This window comes from Rhynchophorus ferrugineus, unplaced genomic scaffold (genome assembly GCF_030347505.1).
Source record: "Rhynchophorus ferrugineus isolate W39M unplaced genomic scaffold, kcgeb_rfMv2 rfM3, whole genome shotgun sequence".
Taxonomy (NCBI): domain Eukaryota; kingdom Metazoa; phylum Arthropoda; class Insecta; order Coleoptera; family Curculionidae; genus Rhynchophorus; species Rhynchophorus ferrugineus.
Window position 1 is genome coordinate 54,531,202 of NW_027472582.1, and position 20,512 is coordinate 54,551,713.

Sequence of the window (20,512 nt, forward strand, 5' to 3'; positions counted from 1 at the left end):
TTGGCAACGATTCAGTCGAAGATCCATTTTCGCCTTTCTTGTTTCTCCATTGTATCTTTCACACCTCATGCAAAGTATAACCGAAATTTGTCATGCAAGAGGTTGAATTTGCACTTGTTACTATTGTTTGTTACTATTCGCTATTATTGGTCTTCTTGTATTAATATATTGTTCAATGTTCTTTCCCATTTCATGTAAACATATGGAAACAGTTAATTCATTAACTGCTGTTCTTGAGAGTTGAGCTTACATTCAAGAAGTTTTTGAACTATTTTGGTCGACCAGGCCATTCTTTGTGATTAACACAAAATCGACTATTTTAAATCGCTGAAACCAAAACGATCGGAATATCACAAATTATCATCACTGTAAGTTTCTAAAAGTGCTTGAAGGCCTTCGGCAGTAGATATATTTAAATCAAGAAAAGTAACGAATTTCGAAAATGCAACTCAAGTAAATCAATATTAATTGGAAGACTATTAATATTAATTAGAAGTTATTTTATAAACAGAAATGTCAAAACTAATAAATCGATATCACTAATCAAAATTCATGCATTCATTTAATATGATTACGAAATGTGTTGTCTTAATAATACAAAGTAATTAATTGTTCGAATTCAGCTAACTGTGGGTTAATACATTAAAAGACAAATCGACAACTCAATATATTTTCGCTTTTTTTCACTGAAAGCATAACGATAAGATAAAAATTTTCGATAGTGTCGTCTATACGTAACAAATGTTTCGTAATAACGTATTAAAATATGATAAAGTTTTAAATTATTGAATAGATTCATCGATTTTTACGTCCAATTCAGATATCTGCAGATCGTTAAAATTGAAAATGTATAGGTAAGTAATGAAAATAGTTTTTTGTTATAGAACGAAGAGTTTGTGTATGTCAGAAGTCAAGAAGAGTTAAATCTAGCAAATAAGTTGTTTCTTGAAATATTTAAATTCGGATTTAAAAACGTATTTAAATTCATTAAGGCAGTTGACATGATTTTTTCACGAATTTTTACATCAAAGTATTCCAAAAGGTCGCAATAATAATCTAATTATATTGTTTTAGCAGTGTGGAGAAAATTATCCTATTTGATCCATTAATTGGTCCAGTCCAGATACATTCTAGTTAGTGAAAATACGCTCAAATAAAATATATTTACATTATACGCTAGCATTTTGTTAATAAGGCAAAATTGGTCTTTGGTAGAATTATATTATTCTCCTAACTAATCTCTCTAATTCTCCTAATTCTCCGTGTCTAAATTCCTCCCGTTTTTCCAGTTTTGAGCAGTTGTCTTGCTTTAGTCGGAGTATTTCCTTTCTTCTGAAGCATTTCTCTGATACATCTCAGGTTTGAGAGTTTGAGTTGTCTTATTTTTATGTATTTTTTCATTAATTAAATATTATGGTCTATCCTGTTTTATCTACCTCCCATCGTGTCCATTGTTGTTACATTCCTAACATTCCTTTTTTTTTTTTTTCGGCTGCTTGTTTCTTACTTTTATCTCTCTTTAACAATACCCACGTCTCGCAAGCGATAGCTAAGGTTGGTATGTAAATTGTTTTTAGCCATTTTAATTTTGTTTTATATTTATTTCTATTTGTGAATTGTGTTTATTTTCATCTCCTGGCTTCCACTAGTTTTAATTTTTATACATAGGTGCCTAAAATGCCTTTAGTGGTTCTTACATTTTTGCGTTGTCTTAGTTTTGCTTGGATTTTCGATTTTATATTGTCTGCAATTATGGCAATACCATGCATCCTATATATTTATTGAATTATTTTTAAAATTTTATTACTTTGTTCTAATATAAGCCATAGTGTTCCTAATTTTATTCTGTCGAAAGTCTTTTCTAATCCAATAAAAGCTAGGTATTTGTTTCTTCTCCAGAAAATTTTCCGCTATTTTTCTCGTACTGAAGATATGGTTCTGTATCATTATTTCCTTTCGGAATCGGTCATTCTATTAGCGACTTATCTATTGCTGATCTTAGATGGTTTCGTATAATTTTGTAGTAGATCTTCAGGACCATACATAACGAGTAATCCCTCTACAGATCTCACAGTCATATCTCTCTTGTTATATATCGGAACAATAAGCGCTATTCGCCAATCTTATGGGATTTATTCCTCTTTCCATAGTCTATTGTTTTCAATCTCCATTAGTAATTCAACAGCTTTTGGACATGTATCAATATATCAGTTTTTACCGATAATACTGATATTACTATTGTTATTTTCATGAGATGCTCAGGTATGGTGAAAACTTTTCAGCTTCAAACTAGTTATCAATTTTCTCTTAAAATATATACACTTGAATTTTATACGCTCACTAAATTCTTTATTTTGAAAAAATTAACCCTTAAGGACATTCGTTCATAGTTGTCAAATGTGTATAGGGCTGCAGCTTAAGGTGAGTGTGATAGCTGATATTGTAGGGATGTCGAAAGAAAACGCGCCAAGTATATTGTACAAAAAGGCGTCGGAAAGCACTGCGAAAGATGGGTGCTTCATTTGCTACCTTCCGTTTAAAATCAAATGCGCAAATAATTTTCGAAACAATTTTGGGATTGATTCAATAATAATTTTGCCCGTTGATTTGTTACGGTAGATAAACTCCGGATTCACTACTAAACACCAGGAACGCATCAGTAATTGAAGCAATTAGTAAAAACCAGTGGTCTAACACCAAAAAATCGCACCTGCTGAAAAGTTTTTTGCCATGCAAAAAAATATTCTGTTAGTTGATTACGTTGAAAAATAAAACAGCTGTAGGCGTACATCACTCCAACCTATTTGATCGGTCGAAATTCGCGAGAAGAGGCCTAGTTTGAAGAAGAAAAGGATCACTTTCCATCATAACAACCAACAGACCTGTGTACAATAGTGTGTTGTCAATGAGTATACTGCGGGATTTTAAATTACGATTTGCTGGACCATTTACCCTATTTTCTCAGAATGGAGGAATACTGATGTTAAAGAAAAGCAGAATAAACTGCTTTGAAGTCAAAGGAAATTATGCAGAAAATGAAATAATTTTTTAACTTAAAATCGTATTATCCCATTCCTTAGAGACCGAGAACTTTTCACTTTATCTTTGCAATATAGCATAACGAACCTATGTGTAACAATATGTTTTCAAAGTATACATTTATTTCTTCTAGTGAACATATATGGTTTATCCAAAGTTTTTTTGTACATACGTCATCAAGATGTTTAATGTATTGCCTGCTGTAATTTGTAAATTCGTTTTAGAATCAGACAACATTCTTCTTATCATTTTATTCTAGTTAAAAATAGACACAATGCTGTCAGATAAATTCGAGCGTGTAACCGAACTAGCCTGCCAAAGTCGTTCGGTTGTCAAACGTATACAAACACTAGTGGTAAGAGATTATAAAGCGGCAAAGGTTATTTTAATACTTTGCTTGTTTTGACAAATTTTAAATCCCTGCTTATTACTACTCTGCTTGAAAATTTCGAAGAGTGATGGAACAGATTGCCAATAAATTGCCTTGACAATAAAATTCGTTAGAGAGGTAAGCATTTTTATTCTTAAATATTAATTTGCTGCAATTTTTACTCAAAATATTTTTAGCGTATTGCAGCTGCACTAGATATTAGTATGGTCACGGTCACTGTATCGGATAGGTCAAATGGAACTTCCGGATATCGCTTTTAAAAGCATATAATAAAATGAAGCAAGGTTATTATCTCAATTTATGTATTTAGGTGATATATGGGTGTTTCAGATTGGGATTAATATAACCAACGGTCACTCATAACTACACTATATAAACATACTGCAAAGGCAACACAAGTTTATGGAAAAGGTTGGAATAACAATTGATTAGGTTTAATTAGTCATAACATTTATTAATTATTCATTGCAGATATATTGTGCTTCATGCTTGAAACAGGAATGGTTAATAATACTCGTACCTTCGGTTTGGATGAACTCGATCAGGTACAATTGAAGAAGAAATTGACAAATGATGGAATTGTAAACAATTGTTAAATAGACTGGAAATTAATAGCTTATTCACTTGAATGAACCTTTCTGAACATAACATGATTCAATGCTGCCAATTTCTAAGACATGGTGATGAGAATGGAAACAAATAAAGTGTATTATATAATGAATATAAGATAACAGTAGGAAATGTTATTGTAGAGTATAAATGATGTATGTGCCCATATATGTGTATAATTGTTCATAATATACGTGAGCATTTGGTTAAAATGTGTCAGAAGAGAAAGAATAGCAACTCTTTTGCAGTTATGGCAAATACATTAAGGAGAATGCAGTGATTATATCTAGTTTTGTCAAGAAAGATGTATACAGGTATTAACAGAACAAACGAAGGAGAAATACAGTGATACCAAAATGTCTTTACAAGGAAACACTCTACTACAGGATACAGGAACTGAGCGTAAAAAGTATATGTGCTCTCTAATGAAAGTAAAATATATTACTTGAATATACAATTGTTAATTAGATATATTAGGCGTCCACGGGATACAACTACAATCGCGCCTAGAACTCTAACTCATAGGGGGCATGGAAAAGAGTTCAATATAAATATAATCTAACGTAATCCTAACCGACAAACTATTATAACTATGTACTTAATTATAGTTTTAAGTCCTTCGATAATATATGTATTAGATTTACTCTAATGTTAAAATAAATTGTATTTTATAACAATGATTTTGGTTAATTATTTTATTTAAATTATAATTTTGTTGTCTCAAAGCCAAAGTGACCTAAAACTCAGAATTGATACGGCAACATTGCGACATTTTGGCATCACAAATTTAGATAACTTATGCATAAAATAACTTTGAATAGATTGTACATAGTTTATATCTACTTTACAGATCTACTTTATATCTTACAGATCTACTTTATATCTTTACAGAACATTATTAATAATATCAACAATAGCAGCTTTGTCAAAAACTAGCTCAGCAGCCATATCTCATCAAATATATCCCGGAACTGTAACACGTCCTATCCTATCAGAAGAAGAATCCGATAGATTCGTTACAAAAAACTATTTAACTGACTGGAATCCCGAGGAGATTACAATACCTGTTACTCCAGATTATGTCGTGAAGACTGGTGAATCTATTCAAGCCGCTGTGAACGAAGCAATAAATGCTGGTGGATCTACTAGAAAATTCATTAAGATCGAAGTAGGTATTTATAGGTGAGTTTTATTTAATACAAAATCACAATTAAAGTATTTATTTTACTTTTTTTAAATAGAGAGACTGTATATGTTCCTGGGAATGTTCCAATTACTATTTATGGTGGTGGATATACGCCATACGAAGTAGAAATTGTGCAGAATATTAGTGCAAATGCTCCTATTTCTGATTATGTTGATATTGTAAATCCAAATGGAAAACGATATCGAGAAGGGGATCCAGCATGGGAAATGTACAAAGAATGTTCCAAGAGATCGGATAAAATAGGAACAAATTGTTCAGCTGTATTTTGGGTCACAAATAATGCATTTCAATTAACTAAAGTGACTGTTATAAACAGAGGTATCGACGAGCAAGCTGTTGCAGCTAAAATAGATGCAGATCAGGTATTAGAAATAATCTTTATAGTAGGTGTGTAAACGTAAAAGGAACGTAAATTACTGAATGGGACTGAATATAAAACATGACATATCAACATGAACGTGAATGAATTTGATAAAATAGAAATTAATTTTCTAATATAATAAATACTACTGCCTAGTCAATATTAATGATGATACAATATAGTCAACAAATACTAGGAGAATACATTACTTAAAAAAGGTCTTTGGATTTGGCACATGCGCTTACTGGGTCTGGTCTATTTATTTTTGAAATAGAGAATAATTCAAATTTGGCTCATACATATATACCTCTTCATTTACTTACTCCATTTTTATATATAAATTATTTTTTATAAATAAATATACACAAATTTGAGAAATAGTTTAATCAAAATAATAATTTTTTAAATAACATTATATAAAAATTATTGAATAAAATAAAATAATAAAAATAAAATTACTATATGCTTGTCTGTTTTTATAAAAAATCTCAGTCATTGCGTCACTTTTTTTTACCAAAAGACCTATACCTATACTTTTATATAATAATGCGTTCTCCTTTCCTTGTTTGTCATTGATAGTTTTATATTTTGTTTATTTCATCCAGGTATAGATTTGTTAGCAAATTTAATTATTTCATAGTATCGATGTCCACTGTTCTTGCATCCTAGCAAAATCCTATCTAATTTCTTCGCTGATTCACTGAATTTCACATTCTTCGCTTTCACTCTCAACAAATTCTAACAACATTTCACCAATGAAATAATAATTAAATCATTATTAAAATATATCACGTTTAAAATAAATGTTTAATTATGATTACAATTTTTGCTACTATTCTTAATGGAAAACCCCCATTAATGAATTGACTACTTCCAACACAACAAGAATTATTTTCTTCTCTGTTCTTGTCTTGTTATCGTCGATGTTACCATTCCATGTCGTTGGAAATGCTGTGTTATAAATTTGGCAGCTTACATTACTACTTTTTAAATAAAATAGATGCTGTTTGGATTTTTTAAGTTTTAAAAATATAACCAATATATGTTAAACCACCAATAATAACACAACAATTTAATTAATAATCCTATAGAATTAATAATCTAACACAAAATCTAAATATTCTAGACTTTTTGTTGTTTTCACTTGATAGACTGTATGGATCAATTCGAATATTATATACCGCCATTAGAAAAGGAAGACAATATATAATCAAAGAAAAACTTACTCTATGCATATAATATAGTTTGCTATATAATATAGTATGGATATTTTTTCCATGGTTTTCTATGCAGGATAGTGCACATGCGCCAAGTCCGGGGATAATTGTAAGTAATGTAACATTCCTAATATTTTCACATTATAGTAATGCAATTACTGAGAAAAACCGTTACAATATATAAATCGAAATACTTTCCATCATTTTCTATAACTATTTTTCCATCACTGTCCAAAGAATCGTTGAATTGACAATGATGCAAACATCTATCGATTTTCGCATTTCCAAACCATGTACCAGTCAAGCTTTACTCTATGGATCTGAAAAAGTGTTAATCAGAAGGTACTATGTTTGGTGAATGCGGCAGAATATCCCATTTGAGCTGGGTATACTTTACACATGTTGGCATGCAAAAGGATGTCTTTGAATCCCCCTCTAGCGTTACACGCTATTGCTCATATTTTTGCAACAATTTGTCATTCAATTAGTTCAGCTGACATGTTTTCGTGCATTTAAAATTTTCGCATTAGATCCACATTATGTAATCAGTCATATAGCATATATAGCACGTCACAGAAAGCTTATCCTTTTGGCATGGCAATCAAAGAAACCTCTATGCTGAAACAGTTTCAAATAACATTTTTCGGATAATTGACGTGATGGCCATTCTCTTTAATTCTAGGCCTTTTCAAAAAATAAATGTAAATGCGTGGAAACAGTTCATTCATCAACTGCTAATCTGTCTAAAAGTTCACTGAACATTTAGCTGGGGTTTTCTCCAATCAATCTTGCAATTTATTTTCCGAGGCGTTCTTTATCATGATATAAAACTAATCACTTTTAAATCAGTGAGACCGAAACTTAAGTGCCGTAAAGAATGTCCAAAATGCAGTCTTGAGCTGTAGTGTGTGTGCTGCTACTTTATAGGCATATAATAATTACTTTATAGACTTAAATAAGGATAAGGATAGGAATAAGGAAGTAGTGGCAATAGCAATTATTGAAAGAAAACGTTCTATTAATGTGTCGAATTCTAGTTTTTTTAATTATTTTAGTTTCGATTGAAATGATCAGTAAGGTTTTTAACTTTAGATTCATTCAACTTCACTATAGTTACCATACTATTCAAAATATTTAAATTTAATTTTCTCTTAAATAAATAAAAATACTTAATAGCTATAGTTTTTAAGTTATACAATAAGATACTGAAAATTTCCTATTAAAAATGTTAGATATTACTTACAACAAGCTAATTAAATTGTGATTATACTTTTTATCTCTTATGTTTTTATTCATTATTAACAATATAATAATTTGTGGCCCATTAGCTTCATGGAGTCGAGGATTGGTTCACAACATTAGTAAACATATAACAGGTCTTTTTTCACCCTCTTTTGGGCGTCCACTGCGTTCACCGTCTTCGGTGCTCATTTCACCACGTCCAAACTTAGCATACCAATCCTTGATGGTTGATCTTCCTGGGGCAGTGTCCGGAAACTCGGCATCAAGCCAAGTTTGGAAGTTTTTGCTTCAACTGTATTTTTTCCCTTAAAAAAGCAGTATTTTATCAACACGCGAAATGCCTCTTTATCCATTGTTTTCACAATAACAAAAGTTGATTCACTCAAAATGCTATAATTCACAAAATAATGATCCGACAGCTGTCAAATTTATACACCTACCTTTTGAGTGTGAGTGCTAACTAAAACATACAGAGATTTAATTCTAGTAGCACCATCTATATGTCAGGCCGGGGACTTTTCAATACTTCTACAGATAACTTAACATAAGTGGTATATAATTAAAGAAATAAAAGAAACTAAAACACATATATCCGACCAGAGTTTAGTTGTATTTTAATTATAAATATGAGTGAAAGATTTAAAGGGAAATATTAATAAACGTAGACTTTGAGATTGCCCTTAAAACCCAACATATCTGTATAAGTGATTAATCTATATTTTGCTGAGAATACTCAAAAAGATCGCAATTTAATTGTTTATATATCTTAAGTGTTTCATCAATCACGTTTTTGCCTAAATCAATGTTGTTAATTAAGTTAGCGTCAGTTGCTTTGTTAGATAAATTGTAGGCGCATTCATTACCATCACAAACTTTTCTTGTATAGCCACCTCCAATAGATTACATTTATGATGTGCTTTTTTTAGAGACTTTTACAACGAAACGAATTACATCTTGAATTTGTTTTCTTTTATGTTTCATTTTGTAAGTAAGTCAAATAATATTGAGTCCAAATAAGCAATAAAAAACCCTGCACAAGAAATCAATCCTTAATGAGTTTTAGATTGATGATTCTGAAGACGTTGATGAAATAAGATCATATGGGATCTTATCGGATCACAACAATAAGTTTTGTTGGTCCAAAACCGTCAGTTTTCTGGAAAACGTATAAAAATGCACATATTAATGATGGAAGGTTTTAGAATGATATTGCCTAAGATACTTTAAAATATTAGAAAGAACTGGGTGCCGCGTTTACTCACACCTGGGTCAAAAGAACAAGAGATCATCAATTTTTTAATTTTAGGTACAACTGGTAAACAGTGTCTTCATAGGGGCTCAAGATACTCTTTATTTGGGAGCTACAAGTGGCAGAAAGCGAGTTTATACTTATCGGTGCCACATAGAAGGGGATGTCGATTTTATTTTTGGGGAAGCATCCGCTGTATTTAATATGTGTACAGTAAAAGCTGTTAATGCTAGGTTCAGGGGTACCGCAATTATATTTGCTCCAAACACGCCACCTGAAGAATCCTTTGGCTTTCTGGTATTGAATAGCACTATTACAGGAGACGAAGACTTTTTAGACACCAATAAGGTAAATTCAGTATATGTTAAAAGTTATTTTAATTGTATATTTGTTTGTAAGATATCTCTTTATTATAACAATTATCTATATTAGTATATAACCGAATAATTTGCAATATAGGGGGTTGCCTAAAATAACAATCCAATACATTTAAAACTTATTAGAATCTAATCCTAATTTTTATTTTTATATATAAAGTCTTTGTATATCTCAAAAGGAGTGTGAGCTCAAATAGACAATCCTCGGCATTAAATCGTCCAGTCCTTAAGAATGATCAACCTACAAGGAAGGTTATTCCTTATCGAAGTTTACACTGTTGCCTATAAACAAACGCAATCATAAACAAACAACAAGTATATTATTATTATGTAACCTTCCATACGATATAATCAATTATTTGGATTATAACTATTATATAGGTTTTTAATTTTTTTTTCTTTCTATCGCTCTTATACGTATCCAGTCCTTTTTTCTGATAACAATACAATACGCCAATACTTATCTTAAATTTCAATTTCCATAGAAAAAGCTTAAATATGAGTATAAAATAGAGGTAGATTATGTTTAAATATAAAAAATGTTAAGGCATATAATCTAAAATGAAAAATATCAGGTATGTATCACCTATTGACTGGTTATATTATTTGGTTAGGTTTTAAAGAAAAAGTTAGGGTAACAGCGATAGTTGCTGCTCAAAAAGTAAGACAACGAAGTACCAAATAGTTCTATAGACCATTTAGACGTAAAGTTAAATCAAATTTTGATAGGTTTTATAAGATTGACACCTGTTAATATAGTATCAGTAAATGTCTTCTAGCTAAGTGAAGTGAGTATAGAAAAAATTAATGAAAGAAAGGTTTAATATATGAATGAAAATATCTCCAAGAATCCATAAACTAATTTATTTCAACAGAAATGACTGAGACGTAAGAAAATAAAATAGAAGAAGAAAATTTGGTAGTAAGTGTAATAATATAGGAAGCATTGATATGGCAATATCATCAATGATAAGACGAGAAATTGATTAACTGCTGAGTAGGCGTTTCTTGATTATTTCTGGAAATTTCTACAGATATATAAAATAAGTTTATAAATAATTATACATGATGAGAGACAGGGATTTCGTATAATCTGGCAGAACAATATTCAAAATTATGTTTCAGATAAATTATATATGAATAAGAATATATGATTTATTGAAAAAAAATGGCCATGTAGGTAACTGAATTTAGTTTTTGCGCCAAAGACATTATCTGTCAATTCAGAATCTTTTAATTTAAGTAACTGCTCTTGAACTCAAGAAATACAAAAGTTATCTCAACTTGAAAGTAATGCAGGTATAATGGATTCAAGAAAAAGTAACTATTGAATTTATTCATATATATTTCAAAGACTAATCAATAATTGATGTATCATTAGTACTGTTATATTAGAATGTGTTTATGTTTAGTTACTAGCAAAGACGATATCTATCTGCAGGCAGCTCTCCGAAATAGTAATCTTCAACTAAATTATTATTCACACTTATATGCCCAAAACTTCATTAGTTCCATAATTAAAGTTTTTCACATCGATAATCCTATATTTCATCCCCACAACCCATCTACTACAACTCAATTATTATTTTAATTATAATTTCAGGTGAGTTTAGCAAGATCATGGGATACTGGAGTAAAAACACCTGATGATTATGTCCCTGGACATTCACCCAATGGACAGTTAGTCATAAAGTACACGCAAATTGATAAAATAATAAACGTTTCTGGACCCTATGCTCCTTCGGCTACTAGCTCCCGGCCGTTTTCTGGAAATACAGCGCTAGATAGAAACCTCGATGATAACAAATTTAATAGGCTATGGGAGTACAATAATTATGGAGATGGTGCTTGAACAAAAAATGTTACTTATTAAATTTTGTTATTTATTTATAATATATGATAAAGCATATTATGTTTCAATGTAATTTCAATTAACATGTAAAAGTACGAGGATTATCAATATAATATGATAGGTATAAGATTTTCTATGATATATGTATATTATTCAACATAATTGACCCTAAATAGTTGACCCTAGCGATCCGGATGGATGGTCTTGTTCGATCCGACTGCCTGATTATTATGACATCATCTTTCCTGAACATTGCGCAAACTCAAGGACCTTATTATATCAGAACACCTAATTGCAAGACTTAATTCGCTTTAATTCTTTCCAATTCCATTGCTGTTCTTCCCTCATCTTATATTATTGGCAATGAATGAGCTGATGCTTCTCAAACTAGCTTCAGCGTTAAAGATAACTTCATTTAATACCTACTGCATCTAACAAAAGACATATATCAAAATAAATAGATAAGCCCAAGAAAATTGGGTATTTGGTTCTGTCACATACATTTCACGAATCGTAATATACCTTTAATATAATTATTGATTGGTTAATAACAGAACAGGTCAACTTAGATTTTTGATCGTTTTAGTATGCAAAAACCTTGTATAGACCTAATGTAAAATATAAGTGAAATAATTTTGAATTATTTCAATTAATTTTTCAAGATTATTACTGTTAATCGACAATGTATATTTAAATAAAACATAAGTGATTCTTTATTTTAAATTTTAAATCAATCATTAATCGCAAACTAAACTACACATTATCATCATATTGGAGACTAATTTGACGTCTTCATTAGAAACTTTACATTATTAAACATAAACTTCTTCAGAATGTTTTATAATCTTAGCACCATGCGATTTGCATTGTTGAAAAAAGGTAATATGTGAAATTGGCTCACAAACCTTTTCCTGTTCTATTATTTTGACAGTGATAAAGCCTATATAGCACTGTAAAAAATAGGTATAACGAATTCACTCGTGGTCGACAAGTGGTTCAGGATGAATTCTGTGAAGGTCGTCCAAAATCGGTTGTAACGTTGTTATTAAACGCGACATTACAACGCAAAGGGCATTTGTATGGCAAACATCAGTAAGATATTCCATGATCATTTAGCCATCTCACAATAAACTCATATTACTATAAATTTCCTCGTCTCAATTGGTGCAAGGAAATATTTACAAATACTTTTAGTTTTGTTTTTTTTAATCATAACATTTATTAATAATCGATTGCAGATATATTTTCCTTCGTGATAGAAAGGAATGGTTTTATTCTTGGTACAGAGTTGGTATTTTCTTGTAAGTCCAAAGGTGACTTCCATGAAGAAATAATTCATAACATGTTTTTGCTCGGGTTTGAAAATCAGCTCTTAAAAATGGCTGCACTTGAGGAATGGCTTGCAATAGATAAATTAAGTTTTGAAAAAACCATGCGAAAGAGTGAACTATTTCAAATTGTTACTCGGTATATGAAATGTTTGTGAAATTGCGTTTTTTGTAATTTGATTTTTTAGAACTAGACCTGAAAAAAGATACATGGTAGATGGCTGAACAATATGGCCACAGAGTATTATGTCTTTCTCTTGCATATTCAATCAAGTCGAATTTATATGGAGTGTGCCAAAGAATTATTACAATAGACAAGCAGGTTGAGGAGGAATAATATATTGAGAATATACATATATATATATATATATATATATATATATATATATATATATATATATATATATATATATATATATATGTTTGTATGTATATATGTATATATATTAATGATGTACTTAGCTTTAGTTGTTTCCACTGCCATGTTTTAATATTTGTTAGCATAAGATCATAATCTCACACCTGGACAGGATGGATTCATCACTGTAGACAATGGTTCTTTCCATATATCGAGACAGTTCTTGCTTATTTCCTCCTCAACCTGACTGTCTATATGATTAAATCTAGTTTTATCATAGGATTCATAGTGCATTAATTAAAGCTGTTAATATCCATAAATGAATAAACTTTAATAAATAATAAACATGACAACATTGAATTTCAATCAATAATATTGTGATGTTCTAATAAAAATGATAAAATATAGATAAAATATATAAAACTATAGATCATCACTATATATTTATGTCAACATATGAATCCATCGTGCACATACTATTGATGTCATTTGATTTTAGTAATGGTATTTATTGATTGTAAAACAAATTAATTACATTGACAATGAGGACTTTGAATCTTGATATTAAAATACCTACGAAGTTATCTAAATAAGAGGCAAATGAAATAATCTAAATTATTGAAAATGAAAGAAATCGATAGGGTGTCAACAGTTGAAATGACCTGGGGTCGTTAAATTTATTTGTCGTTTAATAGTTTGTTGTCTTGATACATTACCCCTAAGTACAACGAAGTATATCCGTTTATCGATACAAGTGTTTTTGTTATGTCAACAAATGTGAGTTAACACATGTTTGTGAACATCGGTCAAGTGCGGAACTAATTATTGTTGTTGATTCATTACCAATATCACAAACAATTATTTTTGTTAAACGTCTAGTTTGAAATGTTAATAATAACAGGCCGTGATATCGGATATGCAGTTTTAATTAGTGTAATAAACTTATATTATGTTTATTGCTAACTTGATTAACTGTTTTATACTATCATCGTTAAAATTAAAGATATATTTTTCATGTTATCGAACACTAAAAACATAATAATTGATAAAATATAATAAGTTCTGTATAAGTTGAATTTAGGTTAAACATATTATAGGAAAATATTTTTAGAGAAAACAAGAGAGAGTCTATATATACTAGCTTTGTAACTAAATTATTAAAACATTGCCCGAAAATTACACGAGTTTTCAAATTCGGATGAACTTTTGGTAAATGAGAACGATTCTTAAGGTTATTTAATGCTGTGAACTCAGATATTGAATTTGTGTCTCAAGATTGGTTCATGTTGTCGATTCGCTCATGGTGGCAGCACTGCGATCTTATAACAATTGTCAGCCCACGACGTTGCATTAAACATCATTTGGAACTTATCTTTGGGCTATTATTGTGCTTCGGAACATATGAAAATACAGAGGCAAGGTTGCAATACCGATTAAAAGTATTTTTGTTACATTTGTGGATATTACATGTTACAGTACTTTGGTTTCGCTGTAAAACACACTGACAATCCATTGGTACCGAAATTGTTTCATAACGCGTACAAAGATGTAGAAATAGTCACTTGGTGGAAATGAATACTTTTCATCGTTTGCGCTAACACTATGTAGAGAACAGAGAAATCATGTTGATGATTGCTATTTTTGCTCCATGAGTGTCGTCGGTGTAAATGCAAAAAAAATAGCACAGTATAAATATATATTTCCACCTCTTCACATACTTAACTCTTACAGTACTTAACCAACTTGTTTCTCAAACTGTCATTACAAAGAGCAAATATCAAAGAAGGACTAGTATTAGAACTAGGCTAAAAGGAATATTTGTCGGACTTATTATTCGAAAACTGATGGCCGCCGCTAAGTTTACAATGTGTTCAGTGTCTGATGAAGCAGCAGTTTGGACATTCAAAGTATTCATTGGTAACCACAAGGTTGGTAAAAAGATTGATGGTAACCTTCTTAGTAACCACAAGTCACCGGATAACAAGCATGTAGTCGACAACTTCTTGCATAATTGCCACATGATTGGAGCTCTAATGCTTCTCAATATAAATATTCTGTTTAAGTTCAATAAAGTACCTTTAAGTGTAAAAAATATCAAAATAATGAATTTATTGAATATTTCGAAAACTAGAACCAACTTTAAGAAATAGGCTGCTGATTTGGGTTTAGCCCCCCAATTTACAGTGTTTGGTTGTTCAGGCTCAAAACCGTGTATACTTGTTTTATCATCAGCTATGTCTATTATCTATGTTTGCTGCTTTATTCTCTCTATTCCTCAGGTACGAATCCATTATTTTCTTGTACTATATAAAGATAAATATAATACTCATTTTATAATCTGTTTAATATATTGTTTATTATTCGATACTTGATGCCAAATCTCTATGACAAATGACATGATTTAGTAGCACGTATAAACGATACATTTTTATTAGCATCTTTACTTTCTTATTTTCTTTCTACTGATGTGGTGCCTAACGAAACTTAAATCTCTCGTGCAGAATTTCCATGGTGGTATTCAGTGTGGTGTATGAACTGCCCGGCTGCTGGGACCGCCGGAAATGTTATCTGCGTATATATGGTTCAATATGAAGCAAAAGGAATCGCTAACCTACGTTCCGTATTGCCGTCGTCAGTATAAAATACGACAAAACGATAAATCTCATGGGTCAGTTAAATCTTATACGAGATCTTAACACAAAATTTACCAAGGTTTTTTGACTACGGCAAACTCCGACATAGTTCGTTGTTATATAGATAAACTTTTTAATTAAAGGAACTTTTATAACCTTCTATTTTTAGTGACTATACCTGCTGTTTTATTTAGCGATTTCAAACACTCATTTATTTTTAACGAAGACAATGTTTTATTTTATATTTTTATTTTTTTTTTCTCTAGGAAAATTCGATCCTACGACGTTATTGTCGACGAGCTGAACCCTTAGCCCGCACAGCTACCAGCTGGGTTTCTTTATGTATTCTGTGTCACTAATCTGACTGGTTGCTTGATGTTAGCGTTTTTCGGTTTATTAGTATATATTTATGTAGCTATTTTGTAGCGCATATTACTCATAAATATTAGGCCTAAAAAAGTTTTCCTCCGTATAAACTTTAAACGTGCTAAATTGTGCAAGCCTCTCGGTGCTCCCGTTTTCCTCAAAAAGGGAAATAAAACTTTTGCTAAGCCGATTAATTTATAGGTACTTTAAATGTTTCCTGGGCGGACAATTTGATCCTCTATAAATAGTGGGTCACTTTTTGGAAACATCCCTCCTGATATCAACCGGTAGTTCGATTCTATAATGTCTACATTGTTTTGGAAAGCCTCGGCTGGGTGCCTTCCGTGAACCACTTTCCCTCTCTGCAGGATTCTATTTTTCCTTTATTCGTCTCAAAATATGTTTAAACGCTTTTAAAATTAAATGGATAAAGCTATCAGCTTGGCTTGGTTTGTCCGAGTGGTGATGTCTCTAATTTTTTGAGGAAATAATTTATTATCTGTTGCTAAAGTAGTTTGCCAATATCTATTAATTCGCCTCCACCGAGATTTCGAGATAACGTTGTTCTTAACGAGATTATACTTCGATGTATTTTGGCCTATATGTTTTGGTATAATAATCAATAAAGCTGTAACTTTTCTTTGCGGGGTTTGAATTTCGATTTTAGTCCTTTTATTTTATCAAAAGAATATTATAGAATAGAGCCTTCATATATATTTATGCTTTACACTTGTGTATACTATTCAGCTATTTAATTATTACAGCCTTATTGCCTTTATAAATTCGCATCCAAGATCATTTTTCATGGGTATTTTGTCGATTCGCTTATCCTGTTTAATATCTTCATATGTCTAAATGTTAATAACCCTCCATTGTTTTGATTATCTAACCATCCTACATTTTAAAACGATTTTGTTGGAGATTTCCTCCAGTTACTTTGAAAATACGACACTAATTTAATATAAACTGCATCCCAATATCATAGGAAAAATTCAACAATTTTCAGAGTTTGTTGTAATTGGTTCTGTGTAAGAGGTATTAGTTTAAGATCATCCTTATATAAAAAATGGTTCAGTTTTCATTAGTTTTGAGTTATTGTTTTTTGTACTAAAACCATATTTTGTGGAATTGGGGTTATGGGATCCATTGCAATGCAGACCCAAGGAAGTATTAACGTGTCTCCCTGAGAAATACCTCTCTTAATTGGGATTGCATCTGAATTAAGACTATGAGATAAAGAATTCATAGCAATGTAGAACGAAAGAGTACTTATTTAATGTGTCTCCCTGAAAAATGCCTCTCTTAAGTCTTTCTATGTGTTCTGTTCCTTTTTGGATCTGTATGTTTGTATTTTTCTTCGACATTAGACACTAGATTACTGTTTTACGTTATTTATATATTATTATTTACCTATAATGGTTATTATTATTATTATTATATTTATATTTATATCTTCAACATATTAGAATTTTAAAAGATAAATCCTAAATATTATTTTGATTTAAATTAAAATATAATTTAGTATGCACAATTAATACTGCATATAACTCACCTATTAATACATATCTGTAACAAAATAATTTATGCAAATAACATCATTTATGTTATTGTATGTAAGCTTCATAATATTTGGAATCTTTATAGTAAAATATTAATGAAGCATGAAAGTTTAACATAAAATTGATGATGCATTTGGTACTAAAATAACTTACGATCTCAAGTCATATATAATCGAGCTGTACTTTTTGTAGAAAGAAATATGTGTGGTCAACAGTTCTTTATCGAATTTATTTTTAACAAATAAACTGACTTATCTATATGGCAAAGTTCATTACAAAGAAAGTAAATAATAATTAACTTGTCCGATAAAAATGGCTTCTGAATACCACCAGTACTACTTAAGGATTTAGAATTTGCCTGATATACACTGCACTATATCAAATATTTGCATATTATTTTTTCATTAAAATGTTTTTGTTTGCGTTTTATGTTAACATTCTTATATATACATTTAGAGAATTCAAATAAATCAAATAATGTTGCGGTTTATATTTGCAATTAAAAAAATTCTTTTAATTCATTTGATCCCATATGTCTTACCCCAAATTCTATTATATATAATAATGATAAATTAAACATTATTTTTTTAAAATATTTGCAATTTAATTTAGATTTATTACTCTAAACATTTGCGTTACTCTAATGACGTCAATTGCAAATACATTAAAAAACACAAATTGCATAAATGCACTAGAAACTTGTTGGAAAGGTGACACTTTGAGTATAAATCATTGAAAAAATAGAAATGAGAAAATTTTGCCTTAAAAACATAAATAAGTACCCTATAGTTTGAAATATTATTTCGAACAGAAGCCCGATGAATAGTCTTGCAATTTATACTCTATACCGTAACAGTTCTTTGTCAAGGTTGATTTTGACCTTACCTTAAACTTAAATATATGGTGTCTAAGCCCATCTGGAATATTAACATTTGCACCAACGTGATTGTGATTTATAAACTAGAAGCCTCCATATAAAATTCAAATCACTGACTTTGTTCCCAGCATAAACTGTTTCTTTTGTTTTGGTGTTTTCAAAGTTTTTGTGAGTACCTGTTCTATATCAAAAAACTTTAACAAGGCACCATATCTGCAAAATCAACGTTGCTGTGAAGCCAAGAATTGACTAAAGCACTATTTTCAATCATTTACGTAAGACTTACTACGAAACTAAACTTCATGCATGAGTTTCCTATCAGTTGAAACCAAAAAAAACTTGATAATGCGAATTAATCTGTCGCGCGCTTCTGAAACAAAATGAAACAGAGGTTGCATATATCGGAGTTTCTCATTTTATGACCGATGATGTATAACACCTACAAGGTCAATCTGCTATGTGATGAAGACTATCTTAAGTATTCTCAAGGTCAAAACTGATGCGGTCCGAAAAACAGAGTTTTTTCATTGTTATATCACACGGGTGCTCAAATCTCTTTACAGGCTTGTACAAAATAATTTATTAAATAATTTAAAATAATTTAATAATCAGTTTAACTTTAAAATGGAGGTAAAAATTGCAATTCAAAATTGTCTTCTTATTGAATAACCTAAATTCTAATTATCGTGATATACCAAAATACCACTTTTTCGCACGTTATTAAAACTTGTGATTACTTTGTATAACTATATACGTTTTATAACTATTATAGATATACGATATGTCATACGTATACAATTATTTAATTATCAATATCATTTAAATTGTAGTGACGTTATTCTTAGAATTTAACAAGATTCCTACATATTTTTTCTTCAAGGTAAAACGGGACAAATAAGTCCGAGTGTTAAGTAGTTGCTGTTGATTTAACTTGGGTCAAAGAACATTTTTATTTATCATCATAACCATATATTTACTGCTACATAAACTATTTCTTACTGAAATAAACATATAAAATAAACTATTAAAATAATTGTAGTACTTTGTGATAATCCAATGAATAATGATTGACATTGTTTAAGATAAAAATGACCTTAACTAGGAAAAATCTATTTATGTGTATGTTGTTTTCGGTCATTTAGAGTTGATTTTCATAGAACATATTTATGTTCTAATAATTCAATTCAAAAATATTAGAACAATTATTATTGCGGTATTAGAACAGAACGACACAGTGTTCTCAGCTCTATAATCCGTTCCACTTAATCATACTTTTCATCTCAACTTTAAAGAGTTTTATTTTAAAGAAATTTATGGGGTCCATATCTCATGGATCCAATTTTTGTTAATACTAAATAATTGAGCCGAGAGATGCCAACAAAATATTAATATAATTAATATTTTTAGCCAAGATCTTTTTAAACGATATATCGATATGTAGATTTAGTTTGTTGATATTATTCGATAATATTTTTCAAAAATGTATCGATAGTTGCAAAAGAAACTATCAATTTTTTAGCCTAAATTAAAATATATTAAAAACCTACGGAGAGTATCGAAATTAAGTTTGAGATATCTGCCTCCTAATCATAAAAAATATTTTTGGGGGGGGGAATATTAGGATTGAAGCGGAAAAATTTCGATTCCAAAACGAGTTTCTGAAAGGGCGTATCGAACTTTTGTTTTGAGATTTCTCTTTTTCCAAAATTTTCTCGATACACAAGCCGTGAAGTATTTATTTAATTTCGGTATTCCAGATTTTTGAAATAGAAGATATTAAGGAAAAACATCTTAAATTAAATAACCGTCGGGGAGTAATTAGTAAATTACGAAAAAACTTAGAAGTT

At 30.1% G+C, this 20,512-nt stretch overlaps 1 protein-coding gene and 1 long non-coding RNA gene across 2 annotated transcripts; one reads left to right on the plus strand and one right to left on the minus strand.

Annotated features, from left to right (window-relative positions):
• Window positions 1-633: 633 nt before the first annotated feature.
• LOC143192570 (pectinesterase) lies at window positions 634-11,683 on the plus strand. The gene is made up of 5 exons (XM_076397990.1): window positions 634-854; window positions 4,931-5,221; window positions 5,281-5,608; window positions 9,373-9,663; window positions 11,296-11,683. Exons 1-5 carry the CDS (start codon window positions 847-849, stop codon window positions 11,542-11,544), a joined length of 1,167 nt encoding a protein of 388 aa, XP_076254105.1. The 5' UTR covers window positions 634-846; the 3' UTR covers window positions 11,545-11,683.
• On the minus strand, window positions 9,869-19,015 carry LOC143192571 (uncharacterized). Its single transcript, XR_013004817.1, has 3 exons — window positions 18,952-19,015; window positions 18,674-18,878; window positions 9,869-9,974 (listed from the first exon to the last, which is right to left on the minus strand). It is a non-coding gene; the product is annotated as an uncharacterized LOC143192571 (long non-coding RNA).
• Between the last annotated feature and the right edge of the window lie 1,497 nt (window positions 19,016-20,512).